This window comes from Artibeus jamaicensis, unplaced genomic scaffold, assembly GCF_021234435.1.
Source record: "Artibeus jamaicensis isolate MK-2021 breed Jamaican fruit bat unplaced genomic scaffold, CSHL_Jam_final contig_477, whole genome shotgun sequence".
In the NCBI taxonomy this organism is placed as follows: Eukaryota; Metazoa; Chordata; class Mammalia; order Chiroptera; family Phyllostomidae; genus Artibeus; species Artibeus jamaicensis.
This window is the reverse complement of record NW_026521854.1, coordinates 1,036,181-1,058,644: the sequence shown is the minus strand read 5'-3', so window position 1 is coordinate 1,058,644 and position 22,464 is coordinate 1,036,181. Positions and strand designations below refer to the sequence as shown.

The following is a 22,464-nucleotide window of genomic DNA, read 5'->3' as shown; positions in this document are numbered from 1 at the left end:
TGTGTGGGTCATTCTTTCTTATTCATTCAGCTATTCTATGTCTTTTGATTGGAGCATTTAATCCATTTATGTTTAATGTTATTATTATTTTTAAATATATTTTATTGATTATGCCATTACAGTTGTTCTATTTCCCCCTTCATTCCCCTCCACCCTGTACACCCCTCCCCCACAATTCCTCCCCTTTAGTTTATGACCATGTGTCTCAAGTTCTTTGGATTCTATATTTCCCATACTATTCTTGCCCTCCCCCTATCTATTTTCTACCTATCGTCTGTCTATGTTACTTATTTTCTGTACCTTCTCCCCCCTTCTCCTCCTCCCACTTCCCTGTTGCTACACCTCCATGTGATCTTTATTTCTATGTTTCTGCTCCTGATCTAGCTGTCCTCTTAGTTTGCTTTTGTTTTTGGTGTGGTTGTTAATAACTGTGAGTTGGCTGTCCTTTCACTCTTCATATTTATCTTCTTTTTCTTAGGTAAGTCCCTTTAACATTTCATAAAGTAAGGGCTTGGTGGTGATGAACTCCTTGAATTTGATCTTATCTGAGGAGCACTTTATCTGCCCTTCCATTATTATTGATAGGTACTTATTCATTGCCATTTTTGTACCTGTGTTCCTCTCTGTCTCTCTCTTTTCCTTCCTTTCGTTAAAGCGGTCCTTTTAGTATTTCTTGTAGAACTGGTTTGGTGGAGGCATATTCTTTTAGACTTCTTTTGTCTTGGAAGCTCTTTATTTGGCCTTCTATCTTGATTGAGAGCCTTACTGGGTAAAGTAGCCTTGGTTGTAGGCCTCTGGTTTCCATTACTTGGAATATTTCTTGCCATTCTCTTCTTGCTTGGAGTGTTCCCATTGAGAAGTCAGTAGCTAACCTTATTGGGGCTCCCTTGTATGTTACTTCTTTTTTCTCCTTGCTGCCTTTAAGATTCTCTCTTTGTCTTGGAATTTTGCCATTTTAATGATGATGTGTCTTGACGTGGTCCTCTTTGGGTTGCTCTTGATTGGGACTCAGTGATTCCTGGATTTGTGTGATTTTTTTTTCTCATCAAATCAGGGAATTTTTCCATCATTACTTTTTCAAATAGGTTTTCTATTCCTTGTTCTTCTTCTGCTTCTGGTATCCCTATTATTTGGATATTATTATGTTTCAATATCTTGCATTTCTCTTAATCCCTCTTCATTTTTTCTGAGCCTCTTTTCCTTTTCTTGCTCTTTCTGGGAGTGTTTCCTACTTTGTCCTCCAACTCACTGATATGATCTTCTGCTTCATCAATCCTGCTTTTAATTCCTTCTACTGTGTTCTTCAGTTCAGAAATTGTATTCTTCTTTTCCTCTTGGCCTTTGCTGATAGTTTCTATTTCCTACTTCATGTTTATATAGTTTGCAGTGAATTCATTATAGCTCCCCTGTAGTTTCTGATAGCTCATTGTGACCTCTTTGAATTTCCTGATAACCAGTGCTTTGAATTCAATATCATCTAATAGTTGACTTGCCTCTATTTCATCTAACATTCTTTCTGAGGCTTCCTCCTTCTCTTTCATTTGGGTATTGTTTCTTTGTCTTCCCATTGTTTGTGAGATTATTCTTGTTTGCCTCAGCTTCTTAAATTGATCTGTTCCAACTCCCTGGGTATATGGTATGAACTTCTGTGGTAGAATACCTGTGAAATTCAGTGGTGCAGTCTCCTTCAGGTATCTTGATGTTCTCGGCTTCCATCTACTCGTGTGTGTGTGTGTGTGTGTGTGTGTGTGTGTGTGTGTGATCAGCTGTAGCTGTCTGGTCCATCCGTCACAATCTCTGGTCTCTTAGTTTCATAAATGCTGGGGAACTGTTGGCTGATTGTGCTGTTCCTCAGTAGATCTGCCTGGATTTTCTCCCCTGGGTACAGGAACTGGAATCGCTCCGTCCTACTCTGTCACCATCTTCTTTCCACAGTTTCAGGTATTTCTTTGTACTGTGACAGCTATACTCTTCTGTGTGCTCTGTACCCAAAGTCTAGTCTCTGTCCACATGACCAGAGCAGACCAGAACCAAATATCAGGGATCAGTGGGAGAGACACACCTCTCAGCTCCTTGCACAGAGCAGCATGCTTCTCCCCCAGGGATGTACAAGCCCCAGCTTGAAGAATACTGCTTTTATCCATACAGAATTGATTTTCTTTCCCCATTCCTGTATTCCAAGATCTGCTATGGCAAGGAGACCATGTGAAACAAAAATAGGTCAGATAGCCTCTTGTTGGTGAACACTGTCACCAAAGAGGCCTTGGGGTGATTTGTAAAAAAAATAAAAACACCTTTTGCCCTCCTCTCATTGGTTTCTCAGTGCCCTGTTTCTTTGAGGATTATCATTAATACGGCATTTCCAGAAACACCTGCCTGCTGTGCACAGCAGGCTCCAGCGTAGCAGACACGTGCCTTTTCCAGAATCCCACGTTGATCTCTGAATGACTGGAACACATCTATGGAGACTCCCAGACATTGTAAGTAGATCCACTTGAAGGAGCAGCCAGCTCATGTATTGTGATGTAAATGATGCTGCTCCACACCCGGCACTTTCATCTTTGCTGTGTGTTTCACAAACACGGACTAATTAATGACCCCCCTTTCAGTGCTGCAGGGGAGGAGTGGGGTGGCTTTCCAGATAAACACATCAATTTCTCCAAGGCTAAGGAGAAAGAAACAAAAATGTATAGAGCTGAACGCTTACTGGGTCTGCCACTTTTACAGCCATGATGTTATATTTAAACTTCACAACAATCTTGGCAGAAAAAGCATCTTTGCATAAAAGTCTATTATTATTTCTTTTTACAGAGAGGAAGGTTGCAGCTCTTAAAGATCATTTTCTGATAGTTATACGGGTACAGTAAAGGGTGGAGGTGGGATTTGAACTTGGGTCTTTTAATTTCCGGTGCTCACACTCTCTGTTACTCCACTGTGCATAGAATGAAAGTTTAGCATTTTCACTGTATTAGTCATCATTACTGTTGCTAATAATAATGTGTTATTAATATTTAATGGCTGTAGTATAATACATTTGGTAATATAATACATGTATGTAATAACAATCTTTGAGGCACAGAGTTCTATGTAACTTTTTTCTTGCTCAGAAATGGTTGGTCAATCATTAGATCTGATATTAGAAGTCATTCTGGTCTCATTCCTATCTTAAAAGCAATTTTCCATGGGTTCAAACTCTCAGACTTGTGAAAATCTGGAGTTGAAAACAATGCTTACTTTGTCCTCAAAAGTCATATTTGTGACACACCAGATGTTCTGGTCTATGATAAAAAAATTCTTCTTAACTTTTAAAGGAAGAAAACACAAACTGGTGATTAGACATGTCCTTTTTTCTTCTTTATTGTTCATTACAAGGAGCTGGGCTGGGGCTCTCTCAGGTGTGCTGGACAGCTGTTTCCCGGCCACGGACCCACTGTTCTCCCCTGAGTTTTACTACCACTGGTTCGAAGGGTATCCATGGCCCTGTAACGTTCCCATCGCTGCTCACTCCTTCATCCCCAACTGAACTGGAGTGAGCCTTGCTCTGACTGCTTCCCTTCTTACCATGTGTCTGAGAAGCAGCAGGACCGTGTGAGAGGACCCTGGCACTGACCACAAGGAAGGCCCCCGTGCTATAATTCTACTCTTTCAAAGATGATGAGCCAGGGAATTCTGAGTCTCAGTGCTTATTTTAGTCTTCTTCTGGCCAGTGGGAGAGCCAGGAGGCAAACCTGAGTCTGCGAGACTCGAAAGCCCATGCTGGAGCGGTTACTGCAGTTGAATTTCCTGAGCCTCTGTCACGTATAAGCACTGGATATACTCATTCAGTTGGTTTTGTATTGAGTGCTTGTGCTATACCTAGCACTATTCTAGGTGCTGAAAATAGAGCAGGGAAGTAAACAGACCCAAACCAAAAATTCAATACTCACAGAGCTGACATTCTTAAAATGTACATATGTTTTCATGTAATCATAACAATGATATATGTATATACATAAGTATGCGTATATCACTATGTGCATCCTTAATTATAGAATCTTGAATAAGCACAAAACAAGGACAACCACAACTATATATATGTATATATGATATACATGTGTATATGTGCATATACCTATATATATGTATAGTTATACTTGTTATGCATTTAAGAAGATTAAGACCTAATGCAGTAATTTATTAAACATTACATAACTAAGGATAATAGAATTTGAGTTACATTTAGATATCTGAATTCTAGCCATTTCCATTTCATTATACTGTTTTCTCTGGGTGTAACTATGGAAAGTAGAGTTTTACTGTTCAAAGTGAAATTGTCTTTAGGAGAATAACCAAAAACACTGATGGTATGACAATTAATATGACATATTTCCAAGGGTGGGGCCATGAATCCCTTTTGGGGTATTATTTATTATAACAAATTCCAGTTGGACAATCACTTTTAGTAGTAGTTTTGAAAATTACCTGTACCTTAGTGTTTGTATTTGGCAGGAGCCAATAGAGAAAGTGAAGGATGTAGCCCTTGGGCTGGGCCAAGAGCCAGTTATCAAGGGCGACCTGCTGGTAAAATGCAGATATCTGGGTTGTGAATGAAGGAGTTTGTGGCACCGCACAGCAGTCTCTTCTTGACTTACCATGTTATACAGCAGAGTATATGAAGACATAAGTTTAAAATGCTGTCATATGAACTTTTTAATGATTTTCCACCTGGAATCACTCTGAAGAAAATAGGGAAATGAAAAAAGGGAAGCATGAATTTCATCTCTGAGGAAACTAGAAAAATTGGTCAGCTCAAATCACAGTTTATAAGGAGAGGATGGCAAAGGCAGGGAAAGTCAAGCAGGATGTGTAGACCAAGAAAGGATGCTTCTGCTGCTAATATTACACAAAGCTGGTGTGATAAAGTGTGCCTCTCCAAAGGTTCAAAACCAAGTCTCTTGTTGAAACCATTGGAACGAACATACATTGTGATTATAGACACATCTCTGGACTGCATTTGGCATGGACATGAAACACAGTAGGCAAGACTGATGAGAGAATGAGCCAAACAAGCCATATATATAAGAACCAGTCATTTGGCAAGAAAGAGTAGTGTGCATTGTGAGAAGTTGCACCAATGCTGATTTAGTGTGCCCAAGAAGTCAAAGCTAAAAGACCTTTTCTCTCTCTCTCTCTCTCTCTCTCTCAGTTTCTTGTACACACACACACACACACACACACACACCTGAAATAAGAACTGCTAGCCTGGTACATGGTCCTTAACTTCCCCTCTCAAACATCTTGCTAATAGGAAAATCTCACTTCATCAAAGATGAGTATCAAAAAGTTATGGAAATATAATTTGTATCCATGTACCATGAGGGGGAAAAAAAGAACATTAAAGCAAATTATAGGCAAAGAACACTAGGAAAATAAGTTTTCATGGAGTGGATGGTAATTCTAATCAACCTCACAATAATAATATAATAAAATAATTTCTCTATAAAACAATAACTCATAGCAAAAGTGCAAGAGCTCAATGAAAATAAACAACACAATAGAAAGTGATGAGATATAACACAGCACAGCTTATGAAAGTGAAAGTGAAATTAATCCAGCCCTGGCAAGTGTGTCTCAGTTGGTTGGAGTGCTGTCCCATGGACCAAAAGTTGTGAGCTTGATTCTAAGTCAGGGCACATGCCCTGGTTGTGGATTCAATCCCTGGTCAGGGTGTATGAAAACGCAACCAATTGGTGTTTCCCTCTCACATCAATATTTCTTTCTTCCCCCACACCCTCTAAAAGCAATGAAAAAATGCCCTTGAATGAGGATAAAAAATCTAAAAGAAAAAAATAAGACATCTATGAAATGAAGGTCACATTAGAAAGAATATAAAGGACAAGAGTGAGAAGGCAAGCATACAAGTGCATTAAGTATCAAGAGTGGCTGGAGAAAATGTGACAGACATGAATGATGGACACTAGAGATCCAGTATATGATTAACTTGCATCCCTAGCAAAAAGAACCAAGATGAAGGAATAGAGAATGTATTTTAACATTGTAATTAAAGAAAGGCTCCAGAAATAAAAGAAGACTTGAATTTGTTCATTGAGAGAGAACACTGCATCCCAGCGGAAAAAATTACAGAGAGCCATCCACATGAAGCCAAATTTCTAGCCTTCAAATACAGAGAAAGACTCTAAAGCCAACAGACAGAAGTATCAAGGGTGACCAACTGCCAGTTTACATCTGTTTTCCAGACATAATTAGTTATTGTGCCCCCTTTTATTATCAAAAGTATGATGACTCAAACAACAAATTACAAGAATTCCTTGTTTACATATGAGGAATGACAGAGGGGAAGAAAAGAGGCATGACATCAGATACCAGCACCACGACCTGTAGCAGTAGAAACTAGCTAAAAGACAAAACCCTAAATCTTTCCATGAAGTCCTCAAGGAAAGAAAGTATAAGCCCAGAAATTTTATACCCAGCCAAACAGCCATTCAAATAAAATAGAGCAATCTTTTTTGATATACATGAACCAAAGAGTATAATTTTCTGAGTCTTTCTTGAATAAACTGCTGGGAACAGTCTTCAGCTAACCAAGAAAAACAGCTAACCAAAACACACACACACACACACACACACACACACACACACACACACGGAAAATAGCATTTGTGCCTCAGTTTAAAATGATTATATCCTTCCATTTGTTACAATATGGTCCCATCTTTGTTCCCTACTTTGAAGTTATCACAAAATTCAATTGTCCAACCTGCAAATCAGGAGTTACCTTAGTCACTTACCTCCCTCATTCCTCATCTTATCAGTCAATAGGTCCTGTCAAACTGCAAAGCTTTTTCTCAAATCTTTCCTCTACTTTTTCCCTCTAATGCCAATACTTAAAAAAAAAATTTTAACCTCACCCAAAGACATTTTTTCATTGCTTTGTAGAATAAGAGGAAGGGAGAGAGCAAGAGAAACATTGATGTGAGACAGATACATCAATTGGCTGCCTTCTGGTATGTGTCCCATTCAGAGATCTAATCCTCAACCCAGGTATGCGCTCTGACCAGGAATAAAACCTGCAACATTTCAGTCAATGGAACAACACTCCAACCATTTGAGCCACACTGGCCAGAACTCTACTGCCAATTCTTATTTCAGGTGCAAGTCACTCTTGCCTGGAGAATTGCAATGGTCTCCTCCTAATAGCAAGAGTAATTTTAAAATGTTTATCAACTGCCATGGCACAAGCACTGGCCAATGAGAAAGGGTCCCAGTCATAGACACAGCATACTGGTGCTTATCCTCCGTCTTTTACCCCTTGCCTAATTGGTCTCTTTGCCTCCAATATCCACTTGCTTTGTTCCATAAACCACACTGTAGCTACTGTGATTTTTGTGCAGCATAAAGGTGACTAGGTTTCTCCTTAAGTTCCTTTAGTAGTTTCCCATTACCTTCAGCATAGTCCTGTAGATGAAAGCAGCACTCTGGCATGGTGGATGGACAAGGTCCTTGAGGATCCAGTCCTCACCTAATTCTTAAAGTTTCACATCTCATCATTCTTTTGCATTCAGCACCCTACAGTCACTCTGAACTTCTTCCACTTTGGTAAATACACCATAAGCATTTTGAGATTGAAGCATGTGGCCAAAAAGTCAAGTGTCATCCTTGGAATAGGAATGGAATGGGCATTCCCTCAAAAGGTCCCAATTCTGGTTCTGGAATTACATCTGAGCATCATGAAAATCCACATGAGATAAATTCCAAGCCCAAGATGCAAAGCAACCTACCTTACAGGCCACCAGCCAGAGGTCTCTTCCTCCTCACTTCCTTCCCATTTTGAGTTTTTGTTTATTAAACAAAAAACCACTTTACACTACAGACACACTTCAACATTTTTTGACTAATTGACTAACAAGGTAGTCCCTAGGGAGTAGATCCTCAAAGCAATGCCATTTCCTATCATTTCTGACAGATCAGCTACCTCTCCATTATGACAAGGCAGAGCTCCCCTTAGGTGTCAGAATTTAGTTGCCTCTGTCGCTCATTCAACAAGTGTTTGTTGAGCACCTCAGTGCTCCACATACAGTATTGAGACTGAAAAGGTCCCTGTTCTTATGAGATGTTAGTCTAAGGGGACAACAAAAAATATAAATTATGACAAGGACACAAAAAGAGCTTGAGTAAAGAGAGTAGGTAGGAAACCTGCATGGTTGTCAGTCAGCAAAGGCCTCCCTGAGTAGATACTTCAGCTGAGGCCTGAAGGATGTGGAGGCACCAGCCATGCAAAGACCCAGGGGAAGTGCATCTAGGTAGACAGTGGTCCTCATAGAGAGAGGCGAAGCCACTATGGCGTTCTCACATGAGTGCCTAGGAACAGCATCTCACCTACTTATGCAAGAAACACAGTCTACGTGGTTTAAAGACACCTGTATCTTTGTAGAGAGAAATAAGATAATCCAATTGTAAGTACACTTGTCAACAGCCTGGTTGAATTCATGTTCACTAACATTTTCCTAAATGTGCTGTGTGACTTTCCCTTTGCACATCATTGTTCATGACGGCCTTCCCACCCGCAGTGCACACTACCAACATTTACTGTAAAATCTCTATCCTTTGAAGGCCTGGCCCAGCCCTGCCTTTCTCATGGAAGCTTCTCTGACCCCTCCAAACCTCTGGGATCACAGTCATCTCTGAGCTCCTACAGCCCTTCTATCTTTTTTTTTATCCTTACGCCAGGATATTTTTCTTCATTGCATTTAGAGAGGGAGAGAAAGAAATATTAGTGCAAAAGAGAAGCATCAATTGGTTGTTTCCTATATGCACCCGGACTGGGAATCCTATGCACCCCAACCAGGGATTGAACCTGTAACCCAGGTATGTGCCCTGACTGGGAATCAAACCCTCAACCTTTTGGTTGTGGGCAATGTTCCATCCAGCTGAGCCTCACTTGCCAGGGCAGCCCTTCTAAATTTTTGTGCAAGTTATTTTCTATGGATTATTTCCTTCCGGGAGCACGTGTCTTGCTCTCTTCCTATGATTTAAGAATAGGCATCAGGCTTTGTGGCCAGCTTCCAGTTCTTCACCCAGTGTCTGATGGATCAGTTATAACATTTGTTCAACAAACCCTTTCAAATATAAGTACACCACCCACCTACCTTAATAATTCCATATAATGGAAGCAGAACATAGAAAGTGGGACCATTTTAGTTTTTATGAAGCAATTTGACTGATGGATATATATAGATAAATACATAAGGAAAATGACCTAAAGGCATACATATTCTCTCCTCTATGTGAGCACCTCAGAACATCTGTCATGTAAGCAACAGCTGTAGCAAGATTTTCTCAGCCAGAGCTCAGGGGATAGCAGTTATAAGAAAATCTACAAACTTAAGAAAACTAATCCCAAAGTAAGTTTTTCCCACTTACAAAAAAAGGCAAACATCCAAACATTTTTACAGTACAAAAATTTTTATTTTTTGTTAGGATAATTTAAAGTTTAAAACTGAAGTAGGCATATTCATTTTACAAACAAGATATTCTTTCATAAGTAAGACCATTAAAAACAGTAAACAAAAAAGCTGTCTTTACAAAAGCTCTGTGCATAGCAACTTTATACTGTATATAACTGACAAAGCAAACAAGAAAAATGAAACTATACAGTTTGAAAATGAGATCTTACTGTACAAAAGATAGAGAAGTTAATGGTTTTTAAACCATGCATATTGAAATGTGCAAAGAAAAACTGGGAAAAAATACGATGCTATATCAAAAAAATGAGATAAATAATGAAGTAAATTGTCCCTTTAAATGAAAAATCTTACACAGTTTCTCTTACAAAGATAGGATAGAATTTGAAGTTACCTATGGAAATACTTGTCTTCCAAGTGGCACAAAAATAACCTGGGACCAGAATGATTCAACAGCAATGACTAAACAGGACAGAGTAGCTTTGTTTTAAATTTATTAGTACACTAAAAATAATCCTTACACACATTTGTACAGTTAAATAGATCTGCTGCTGCCAAGGTTCTAGCTGAATGGTCCAGGATGTCTGGTATTTAGGTACACACATGTTTTTCGGTGCAAGCTACCAACAAGTTCTACAATCATTTTGAAGACAGTACTGCACTCATCTTCATGCAAGAGCAAAATTCACAGATTCTAAAAGCAATGCTACTTAAAAAAATGTCCTTATGTTGAATTGGCTCAAATCCAGGTCTAGACATGCTTGACTTTGTTCTGCCTTCACTTTTGGATGGTAATGGGTGTGTCCACACACTTTTCCCCCTCCCATCAGATTTTTCACCAGGGAACTTTCTCTCATGTGTTTCCCTGTATTTTTGGTGCCTTAAGCCCTAACTATGAGGAACTGTCAGCAAGAGTTATAAGCATGCCAGGTTTCCAATACCTTGGATTCTCCTGTGCATGGAAGTAATATTTGGGTCACATTGGGTAATTCCAGAATAGATTAAAGCAAATAAGACCATTGGGGTTGGGAAGTTGTGGCCATGTATCACTGGCACAGAATTTACAAATTCATCTAAAATCAGCTTAGATGCACTAAAGGTGTTTTTCCATGAGAGCTGCATCAATTTCTAATGTTAGAACCCCAACCAAGAATCCCAAACTGGAGTCTGCATATAGACTATATTGTGGTGCCAGTGAGTCAACAAGGAAATCCCTGTCCTAGAAAAAAGTGACATCCTTATTGGCAACCCAAGTAAGTCTGGATACATCCCCAGGATCACACAGGCTTTTTCAAACTCAGCCACTGTTAAGAGGCTCCTACGTTTCTGCCCCTCAGAGCCACTCCCCGAACTATGGGGAGCCTGTGGCAGCAGTGGGTGACTGAGCTGCTTGGAACACAGATGTGCCCAATCTGTGACCCTGCTAAGAATCTGGGTTCCCCCCTCTTTGAACATCAGGAGAGGGGATAGCACTTTTAATATTCTTCTTCCATACCCCATCCCATTCTTGCCTGGAAACTGTGTCAAGTTGTATACATATTTTTTTTTCAAGAGAGTTTAATGCCATGAAAGGGGAAATCTACAGAGAAGAAAGGACTTGACATCCTAAGGGTCCAAGAAACACAGCCATTCTCTTCAAACCCTATTTCTGAAGTCCTGGAGGGCTTTCACCTTAGTGCTATACCAGGTAACCCAAGAGGAGGCAGTGTGTGGCTGTCAGGAATTCCAAAGGGGCAGCTGGCTTGAAAAAGTCATGGTGACTTTGGCTCTTCTGTAAGGTGAGACTCTTATTTCCCCGGGTGCAAAGCCAAAAATGCACAAAAATATGGGAATTCTCTGCACAGCTCAGGGGAGAATGTTGAAAGCTAGTATAAGGTTGTTTTTTTTTTTTTTAATTCACAAAAAGTGAATACCAAAAGGGACTTGTAGACTATTTAGAAAGCAGATGGGGATGGGAATGAATTGATGGGCTTGAGTATTTGTGTATTTGCAGGGACTTGAATCTTTGTCTCTGTGTGGGGTTATTCTGCAGGAATCTACATCAGGTACTTATTCTTGCTCATGGGTCAATAAAATGATGGAAAAAGAGGGGGATGCAAGATGGGGATAAGAGTCTAGTAAGTAACTGCAGGAATAGTCACACACCTTTAAACTTGTTACTACATGTTTGCATCAGTTTCATTTTACATTGGAAAGAGAACTTCCCCTCTCTTCCAAAAAGGTCTTAATTTCTACCTCTACTTACAATAAGTTACACATTATTTATTTAAATAATTGTAAAACATTTAAAATTTTTCCCTTTTTCTTAAAGAGATTAAACTATAAGCAAACACACATACAACAACATTTTGTCATTCAATTCAGGTTTCATTTTAAGAAAGTCTTCCATGCTGGTACCCTGTTTTGTTCGATTTTTTTTCTGCATAAACTAAATTGGTATCTGAAAGGCTTCATAGAAAATAGAAACTTTCAATTTTTTTTCCTACAAAGAAAAACAAATAGTATCCAAAATATTAAGCTTGAATTGTTTGCCAATTTTTTCTTAAATATTTTACAAACATAGGAAGGTGGTTCTTATAATGTTCATAACAAAGAATTGCATTTCTGCTTTTAGCACTGACTACGTCAATGACATCTTTTGTCCTTGTCCCCAAGGGGGTCAGTTTGTGTAGACACCATCAGAGCTACACAAGAAAGGTGAGACCAGGTAAGAAGCGGCTCCTTGTTGAGCCAAGTCTGTCCATCATGTCCATTTGGGGGGCACAACTCTCCCCAAAGAGCAGATAGTGCTTTCTTCATCACTGGTCCATCAGAGTGAGTAGTTTTGTGCTCTGAGAAAGCAGCTCTTCCTCTTCTTTACATTGGGGGCACGACGAGTCCGGTCATGGCTGTGAGGAGAGAGTGACACAGGAATGAGACTTGAAGGCTGTTTACAACAAGGCTCTAACACAGTGAGGGGGCAGGTGATGGCACTGGACGTCTGGTGCAGTCAAGGAAGGTGGTGCCTTCAGCTGACATGGGGACCCATTTTCTCCAGGTCTGGTTTATCTGAAAGCCTAGAGAGGTGCCAAAGCCTACAAATCGCTGCATAGAGCCAAAGCTTGCTGAAGATTTGCTCAGAAGGCCAACAGTCATGTTTTGTTTTGTTTTATATCAATGGGTTGTGTACACGACATAATGGACATGAACATGTAAACTAAACTGTACTATGTGTGCGATATATTTTTTCATTATTGGACTAAAATAATTTCTAGATTATACAGTTCCAAATCACTTAGCTGGAACAGGAAAGAATATTCCAGGTGCTGAGTCAATACTGAGGTACTTACTAGGCATCATTTATAACAAACAAACTTTCTATGCATCCTAGGTTCCTACCCATTCTAGCTAAGATTGATCAGCATTTTACTTTCTAACTAGCTCATCTTCCTTTGGTGCTCACTACTGCTGTGTGATACTCAGTCACCAATAAATGCTGATCCACTGGAAGAGAAGATTTAACTTAGTTCCTAATTTGGGAGTCACTCCAATCTCTTCTCTACAGCCCCTGTCCAGGTATAATGTCCAATGTCTCATCAAGAGGATGGGGACCATGCCAGTCAGGGTGGCATCAGGTCAAAGGCTGTCCCTTGATATGGGAAATAAAGCAGCATCAGCAGTATAAAAAATCACCCAAAAAATGCACCCCTCTGGTCTTGGCTTTCAGGAGAGAAACCCATAGAATTTTCACATTCTTGGAAGCCGGTTGAATAGTTTCTTGTATCAAAACTTCAAACCATATCTAGAATTGAATCCATTACTTGTACTGTCTATATTTCATCTTGGGCTTATTGATTAAAGAAGCATTTTGCTGTATGGTGCTTACTAAGCTTATAAACAAATGGCCAAAATTCTTCCTGCTTCACCCAACATGCCTCTCTCCTCTGTCTCCTCTCTCTCCTCCTCCCCATCTCTCTCTGCTTCTTATTCCCTCTCCTTCCACCCCTCCTCTCATGCCAGCTAGTCTTCTTGGGCAAAATTGTCAGCCATATATTTCCCTGCCCATACAGCTTTTATTGAATGTTTGTGAGATCTGGATTAAGGTCTTACACAGCTAGCGAAGCCTTAATTATTTTTGCCTGAATTACTATATATTGAATCGATGTAGCTTTTCAATAAACGCAGTTCAATTCTGGACACTCCCTGATGATTTGGAGATGTAGCAACCCTGGTAATTATCCTGGAGTGTAGGAGGTTTTCTTATTTTATTTTATTTTATTTTTCCTGGAGGGAGCTGGAAAATGAATCAGGTGCCTAGTGAATAATATTATCTCGACACTCTATACTCATCAACTGTAAATGCCTGAGAGATAAGGTGGCGAGTGGGACAATGACACTGCAAGTGTAGCTCTCTGGCAGGGGGACTCTGGCTCACATTTTCAACTTTAACTTGTCTATTGCATTTAAAACTCATCAGCCCCTTCCTTTTTCTGGGTCCTCAGAGAGTTACCTACAGAGCTTATTAAAAGGGCAGAGCCACTCAGAATCAGATCCACCGATGTCAGAAGAACAACACACTTTACATATTTTCCTTCCCTTCTTCTCGCACTGGGCACTGGGTGGTGGGGTCTCTGCTACAAGGTGGGCCTGACTTTTTGCTGGTGGAAACCAGGGCCAGCAGACAGAAAGCAAAAGCTAACTGGAGGAAAAATAAGCATTTGTCATGGAAGGGAAGGGAAAGGCTTAACTGCACTTGGTCCATTTTGTTTTGACCTTTGGCATTTCATGGCAAAGCAATAATCCCCCTTTGGTCCAGGTGGGAAGTATATATGGGTGAAAGGTGAGAGAGGAATTGCACTATTCTTGTCCCCAGAGAGACAGCAGACTGTCACAGCATAGGCTCTGGAGTCAAAATGTCTGAGGTCAAGTCATCAGTCACTTGCTGTGAGGCCTTGGGAAAGCTGCTTAACTAAAAATGGTGGTAACAACATGACCTTCCCCTTTGGGTCACATGGGAGACTTGAACAAGGTAATTCGTGTGCAGTGCTTGGTTCGGCACATTACATGTGCTGCTTGGAAACAGTTAGCAAGTGTTAGAGGGTATTGACTGCATTGGTCTTCTGCAGAGGAACACATACAACCTTCTCAACCCACAAGTCAGAGAAGAACCTTCCCACAAGCCCGTGATCACCAACCTCCCCCTCCCCTTGGACCCCATTTTCACTCTTGCACTGTCTATCTCTAAAGAGGAGGTGTGCACCTGCCACTCCAGGCTCCTTTGCTCGGAGACTGTAGGTTGTGCAGTCAAACGTCAGTGTGGGGTTTTCCCTGTCTACAGCAAAGGATGCCTTGCAATGCTGGGCCTTGAGTCTACTCACTGGGTCTGAAGTGAGGAAGAGTGGGAGTCAAGGTCTCTAACAGGCGTCCTTCATCAATTCCAGCCTCCTCTCTGCTGGTCTGCATGTAATGTCCTTTACTATTCCTGATGTTCACACAGATTACTTCACAACAACCTCTGCAGATATTTTACAGCTTTGCTACTTAACAGACCAGGAAAGTGAGGCTCTCAGAGGACAGTGACGTGTGCAGGTTCACCCAGCGTGGAAGGTAGATGAGCTAGAACTCCAACCCACATCTCAGGAAGTCCAGTCTAGTGTTCGCTCAAGGCCTGATGCCCTTTGAAGGTCTCCTCTGCATTCTCTTTTTGTTCTCCCCCATTACTTTCTATTTTCATAGTTGTTTGTAATTTTTTAGTCAACAATCCTAACTTAATTGCTTGCTTTCTCCTCCTTCTCCTTCTTCTAGGATTCAAATCACCAGAAAAATTTGGAGAAAATTGTAGGATCCAAAAGAGGCTCGGGACCTTGCAGTGATTCTACAGAAATGAAACAAGGCCCCAGAGTCTGTGCCTACATGTAAGTAGCTAAATCATAACTCCTACAGACACGACCAAGAATGCGCCACTTGTCCAATATACAGATGCTGTATTACAAAAGGGTACACTTGAAACCTATGTATGTTATTAACCAATGCCACTCCAATAAATCAACAAAAATATTGTTTAAAAACAGACTGTGCAGCCTAGCCATGCTCTTAGCCTAAGCACTCTGACCTTTGGTGACCTGAAGCTCACACAGGGCCTTCTGGCTGTTTTGCTGCTGTTGTCCCAGCAGGAAAAGCTCACTGGGACCGCACAGACCCTTCCAATCTCTCCGGGCCACTCAGCCCTGAGCAGGCAACGGCACAGTGGGGCTTGGGTGTACAACGACAGACAGGGCAGGAGTTCCAGGCCATAGGCACCAGAGAAAAACTCATCCGGGCTCCAGTGAGGGACAAGAGTCAAGCAGGCCACCCAGGTGGGTCTCCCTGGACAGGACAGACTAGAAGGGAGAGCTGTGACAGCCAGGACCATATCCCCAGCTCAGTGCTTTGTGAGAGAGGAGGGGGGCAGGGGTGGCAAGGGAAAGTCAGCTCGTAATTCTTTCCTCAAAGCGAAACTGAACATATGTGCAAGGGTGGCCTGGAAGGAGGGAAGGGCCATGTCCCTCCATCTGCCAGCACCTACAGTCCTCCTCAGCCTGCCTTGGGCTTCTCGCACTGTGTTTCCCCAGTGAGGCCTGTGCAGCTGCACCTGGCATAAGGGATGTGACTAAAACCAAAGAACTAGGGAAGGAGGTGCTCATGGGAAAGGAGACGATACAGTAAAGTTTCAGTAGTTGTTCCCGTGTCCCGATCTGGAGATGAAGCCATCACGGACCAAGTTCTGGGCATGTCCCCTAACAGTGAGATGGAAACCACAAGTTTGAAGGGAGACATGCAGGTGGAGACACTTAGCTACAGGCTGAGCCTGTTTCTCTATGAATTAGGCATCTGGATGAAAACCAAAGTACGTATGTGTATATAGTCCCTCCAAGTACACAGATGTTTCCAACTACTCACATGTCAGGTGGCATGTAGACCCAACAGCTTTATCTACTTAGAAGAAAAGGAATTTCCAGGGACTCTTCTGAGGGCTGGGTTTTCAGTTCTCATTTCACAGTTTCTCTGCAAGGTCACTAGATGTCGATGAGACACCACTGTCTCTGATGGTAGGATGGGACAGAAACCTCCCGGGACTCTGCTCGAACACGACTGGTGATGAACCCTCACTGGTGTCTCCAAAGGACCAGGAACCACCCCCCCCCCCCCGCTCTCAGAAAGCCACTAGGCAGATGCCATCCAGGGCATGACACAGCACCCCCAAAGCTCTGCTGACCTCAGAGGCTTAGACCCACAAGGGTTAACCGAACCTCTGCCGGTTGCAGCTTTATCCAGCACTGCTGGTGGTGAATGTTTCCATGTCGAGTCACAAGGAACAGCCTAGACATAATGTGGGTCGTCAGGACCCACAGCGTCCAGCAGTTTCCAATTTGCTCTTTTGCCGTCAGCTGCCTCCCATTCACACAGAGATGATTAGATTCTCATGTACTCATCACATTTGGGTTACGTCATGTCATATTATATTTTAAGACACTGCTCAAAAATGAATTTGATGGGTGATTAATTTCTGTTCTTAGACACAGTACGTCTTTTTTTCTTTCTTCCCTACCCCACCCAGACCAGGCACCTGCTATCAATTTGACTAGCACACAACCAGCATGCCCAGAACCTGCTGACGCCCCCAGCAGAGCCTGTGCATCTGCGCCATGGGAATGTGTATACACCGTGTGTGGCAAGCTGGCCAGGTGGGCATTCGATGTAGTGACCAGGCACCTGCTAGGGAACAGTGGCATGACCCTGTGGAAAGTAAATGTCCGGGAGGTCCAGACGCCCCTGGAGGATATGTGCGGCTCTGCCACAGTTAATCCTGTGATCCTGCAGAGCTATTCGACGTCTGCTTTCCCCCACCTTGCTCTGGGATGGAGCACCACCCCGGATGCACAAGCCACTCACGTACCAGGCTGGAAACACCAAATCATCTCTCTAGAAGCAAAGCCCCTAGAGCTGTAGGATGATGCCATGCTGTTTGCTCTTACTCTGCTGGCCCTGGAGCACATGTGTTATGCTTATACCCAAAGGAGAACCTTTGCTCACCTCTGAATCCATTTCCATTGCCACTGGAGCAGGCGGGCGAAGGGGAGCCTTGGGGCCTGATGACAGGGGCAAAGGCACTCTTCTGTTTGACAGCAGGAAACACTGAAGAGGAGAATGGGAGGATGGAAGACGAGCTGGAAGATCCAACAGTGGGACTGGAGGACATGACTGGAAAGCAAAGGCATAACCCTCTTTTAGAAAGGGACCCATCCAGAAGAGAAGTTCTTTCTTCAGGACATATAACCTGTACACAGCTATTGAGAAACTACTCATTTGTTCCAGGCATTGTTCTAGAGTCCAGGGACTTAAAAATGTTGAATGGGACAATGTCCCTGCCCGTCCACTGGGAGGCATGGACAAGGAAAACAACCGAGAGGGTCATCATTCAACTGGACAAATGTATACAAGGCTAAGCAGGTGCAGCAGGTAGATGCCCTCCTGCCCAGGAGAGTCAGGAAGACACAGGCGGGATGGGGTATCATGATAGGTCTTCACTCATGGGTAAAAGCTCGTCAAGAGAAGACCAGCATCTGAAGAATCATCTCATGTCCTTCCACCCTAAAAAGAAGCCCTGTCTGGGACTATGTACTTCCCTGGTGACTCTTGAAGCTCTGGTGTCCTGAGGGACAGGGTTAGCGTCTCCTCAGCGAGTGCCATCTCTACTGGCCATCTCCTCACTAAATGTGCACTTTTATTAACATTTAGGAGATTGTTCCCCACCCCTACTTTCTGAGCTCCTGGGAAATAAGGCTGCAAGCCAGCCTCCTCTGATGTAACGCAAAGAAAAAACACCAATGTTAATGTTAAAACTACTTAAAGGAAGCCAAAAGTTAAGTGTGGTCATTGCCAAGAAAAATAAAGGCAATTTACACAATGAAGTGCCCCACCTCTTAAAGTTGGAGACTCCAAGTTACATCACACAAAAAGATAATTTTATCTTCTGTGTTCAACTTGCTCAAGAAAGGGGTAAACCAAAGTTCATGAGGGTGAAATTGTTAGATACAGCATATTAGAGTCGAAGGTCAAGTTTCATGGGCTCACTTTAGCACCCTCTCCAGAATTCTGAACTGTCCGCATCACCTGATTTGGTAAAAGATGACCGGGGCCCATTGGCAAAGCCCACAATAAAGGCTGGCAGTGCTAACTAATGTCCGCTTCACAGCTTTGGTGGCCTAGCTTCCCCGCAATTAAATTTCAAAAGTGAGGACAGGAGTGTGACTTATGATTCAAAGACCAAGTCCAAGGTGAAGCGAAGGTCAAATGTTTTGATGTCCTGTGTATGATTCCATGCCAGTTTCCCCCTCTCATTATAGAGACACGCTTCAGGCTGTGTTCACATAATTGCATATATAACACAATCATAAAACATGTCTCCAATCAGATGTCTTTTACAAACACACTGCAAACCAAAGTCTTCACTAAAGGTACTTTATCTGAAAACTGCTTATCCTCAGGCAGTCCTGATTTAAAGAGCTATGCAGAAGGAAGGGTCCAACTACACCTCTGTCTTTCCTCAAACAATATGAATGAATCAAAAGAAAAACACTGGAAAGGAAGGTGAAGTCCTGGAAGAATCTCACGTCATATTTGAAGACGAGAGTGAAGAAGAGGATGGGCTCATTCACTGGCATTATATGCTAGGACGCAGGATTCAGCACTGGAATCGAACCTCAGTCGGAGTTCCAAGCAAAACCTCCTCTTCTCACCTTGGTTTTAACAACAATAAAATGTATGTGGGAGCAGGAAGGGAGGGGACTTCTCCTCTCTCTGTGAGGCACAGAATCAGAGGCCAGAGAAAAGCAGAGACTCATGAGGCCTGGTGCTGACCGAAGTCCAGTCTCTGCCATGGTGTCTGACCCATCCTTGCAGGCTCCAAATGGTGCCTTGGTTTTTGCGTGGGCAACAGCAGGCCCTCCCCGCAGGCACCGTGACAGAGGAGGGCATTCACAAGGTGAATCCGGCGCACACACCCACACACACAGTTACCTGTCTATTCAACACGGACTTGCTTTCACAAATACTTCTTTTCTCATAACAGAGACAACCTAAAGGGGGTTGATTAGATCAGATATGACTGCCTCTCAATGGAAGAGGGGTGACCTGAAGCTTTACTAAATGACGTAAAAAAACCGTTGAGTGTTAAATAAGTCTCAGGCTATAATGGGTCCATTTAAAAGATTTTCTTTTTACAAAATGCTCACCAAATGCCACATTTATACCCAAATTAATTTCAAATTCAATACAACTACAATAAAAATCTCAGAACGAATTTAAATTTGTGAACATCAACAAATATAATTTCTATGTTTATCTGTTTAAAGAAACAATAACACTAAAGGAAACAGAACATTTTGTTTTAAAAAGTTTAAGCAGTAAGGAGTCATTTATCTTTACATAATAAAACATAATAAATCTACATCAATGAAATCAGTGTTATACTAACATAAATGTAGGTAGATAGACAACTCCTTGGAGAAAATAGAGTCCAGAAACAGACCTGGGTGTATACAAGAATTAAAGTTTAATGAAGGCAACATTTTTAATTAGTGGGGAAATAAATGCACAGGAACAGTACACTGGCCACACAGAGACTAAATTTAGAGCGCTTCCTCGTGTTAAACACCAAAGTAAATCTAAGCGGATTAAAGGGTTATTTGTAAAAACAAAATTATAAAGGTGCTAGTAGAAAAACTAGGAAAGTTATATAATTTACATAACCCTTTCAGCCCTTGAACCTAAACAGAGCCTCATGAGATAGATTTGCCAAATGACAAAAACTATAACACACAGAGAAAAGGCAAAAGACAAACTGGGGAAAATATTTGTGATAATTATCAGCCCTGACTGGCGTGGAGCGATCTGTTGGGTGTTGTCCTGCACAACAAAATGCGGGGTGTGCCCCAGTCCGGGGCGTGCCTGGGCTGCAGGTCACGTGGGAGAGGCAGCCAATCGGCGTTCCTCTCTCACATCGAGGTTTCTCACCCTCTCTTCCTCCCTTCCTCTCTATCAAAAAAATTAGTAAATAAGCATTTTATAAAAATCTTTGTGATAGTTACCAGATGTGTACCTGTCCTCAATAGCTAATAAGTTTACATAAATTAACTAGAAAAAGGAAAACATCCCAATAAAAAATGGGCAAAAAAGTGCATGAAAAAGAAAAAATCACAAAAGGAAAATGACCAAAAGCCCTTTATAGGTCTATAAACGTTCAAATAATTAGTCATCGAATGCCAATTAAAACAGTACTGAGATGTTACTTTTCACTTACAAAATGGATAACGATGGGAAAAAGTTAACAGGCAGCGAAGCGGATACCTCTCCTAAGGGCTAGGGACCTCTCTGGTGAGGCAATAGCTACCAAGGGATTTGTGTTTTAAAATGTGCATGTTTTTTAACCCAGTAAAATAATTTCTTTGAAATTAATTCCAGGGAAATAATCATAAACACACCAAAAACAGATCCAAAGACAGAGACATGACTGGATCATCAACAAGATCAGCTACAGAAGTCCATCAAAGGGGCACCATGCAAACACTGAAACTGATGTCAGAGCAGGATACAGAGTGACCTCGGGTGATAGGCCAAGTGAACGATGCAGACTATGCAAAACCTACACTTAGGACCCACTTGCATTTTTTAAAAACATAAAAAGCAAAAGTCTAGAATGATGTGATTTATATCCAAACTCCGAGTCATATCGCTGACTGATGGGATTATGAATGTTCTTAAATTTATTCCTTCTGCTTGTCCAATATGGACAAATTTTCCATATTTCCAAATTTTCTACAATGAACATGTATTATTTTTGATGTAGCAGAAACCAGTAAAAGCGATTAAAATAGACAAATGGAAAAAATCTCTATTCCTCTGGTAAAAAATAATATAATCCTTAGCAATAGGCATAATCATTTTCTTGGATATTAATGTTTCTCTTCAATTCAAGCCTTTACCTCCTGTAAACTAGGTTTTCTGTTTACCTCTCTGTTAGAAAAAAGCAAGAGACTAATAATACATTTTAAATTCCTGGGGGGAAGCTTGTTGACTGTTGTTAACTTTGCAAAGCAAACATCACTCCTAATATCTGGCCTCCATGCCTAAGACATGGGCTGGCACCACCAACAGATTTTTCTGGAGCCTCTCTTCACACCTGAGACTTTGGTCATTTCACCACGTTTCTTCTACTCTCCCTTTCATTGGTCTTAAGACTGAATCCCTTCAGTTGTGCATCAGAACAGACATGGCAATTTTCAAAATGTGTCTGTGGTTGGAAGGCTATATGTCAAAAGTTAGCAGTTTTCTCTACATAGAAATAAAGGATGTCTTCTTTTTCCTTTTTACATATACATGCTTTCTAACTGTCTATAATGAACATGTTACTATTGTACTAGGATCATTTTTTCTTTCCTGAAGAAAAAGACAATAGAAATTTATCAAAATGTTAACAGGGATGTTTTTCATGGTGAGAGTAGGCTTTCTTTTTAAAACTATTTTCATGGGCTCTAAATTTTCTATAGTAATTATTCAGTAATCTACAATAGAAAAATGTCTTGATATTTATTTTTGAGAATATTAAAATACTGAGGCCTGGGGCACAGTTGAAGACTATGTGTGTGAAGCAGGAGTCTCTGAGGACAAGTTGGATTTCTATCTTGTGGACTTTGTTCCAAAACTTTTGGATTTGCTTGGTGGTTATTCTGCATTGGAAGAGGTGGTCCCTGGGTGTTGCGGGCTTGAATAGGCCATCTCTGGGAGCGCCAGGGTGCACCATTTGGGGAAAGTTAATCACACATACTCACATATGAGAATTTCCCTGGACATGGCTCTCCATGGATAAAGACCAAAATAAAGGCCAGCACATCTAGCCCAGACATCTCTGTGAACATGGGAGTTCAGGCAAAACCATTTCACTTCTTATAAGAATTGGTTGTCCGGCGTGGGCCCAGCTGGACCT

The 22,464-nt window shown here is 41.5% G+C and overlaps 1 protein-coding gene across 1 annotated transcript in view; it reads right to left on the bottom strand.

Annotated features, from left to right (window-relative positions):
- Window positions 1-9,510: 9,510 nt before the first annotated feature.
- EBF2 (EBF transcription factor 2) overlaps window positions 9,511-22,464 on the bottom strand; it is a 192,182-nt gene continuing 179,228 nt past the window's right edge. Inside the window, exons 15-16 of the mRNA XM_037167136.2 lie at window positions 17,514-17,681; window positions 9,511-12,349 (exon numbers count right to left, since the gene is read on the bottom strand). Coding sequence (XP_037023031.1) covers window positions 12,318-12,349; window positions 17,514-17,681 — 200 coding nt within the window. The 3' untranslated portion in view covers window positions 9,511-12,317. The remainder of the gene's footprint in view (window positions 12,350-17,513; window positions 17,682-22,464) is intronic.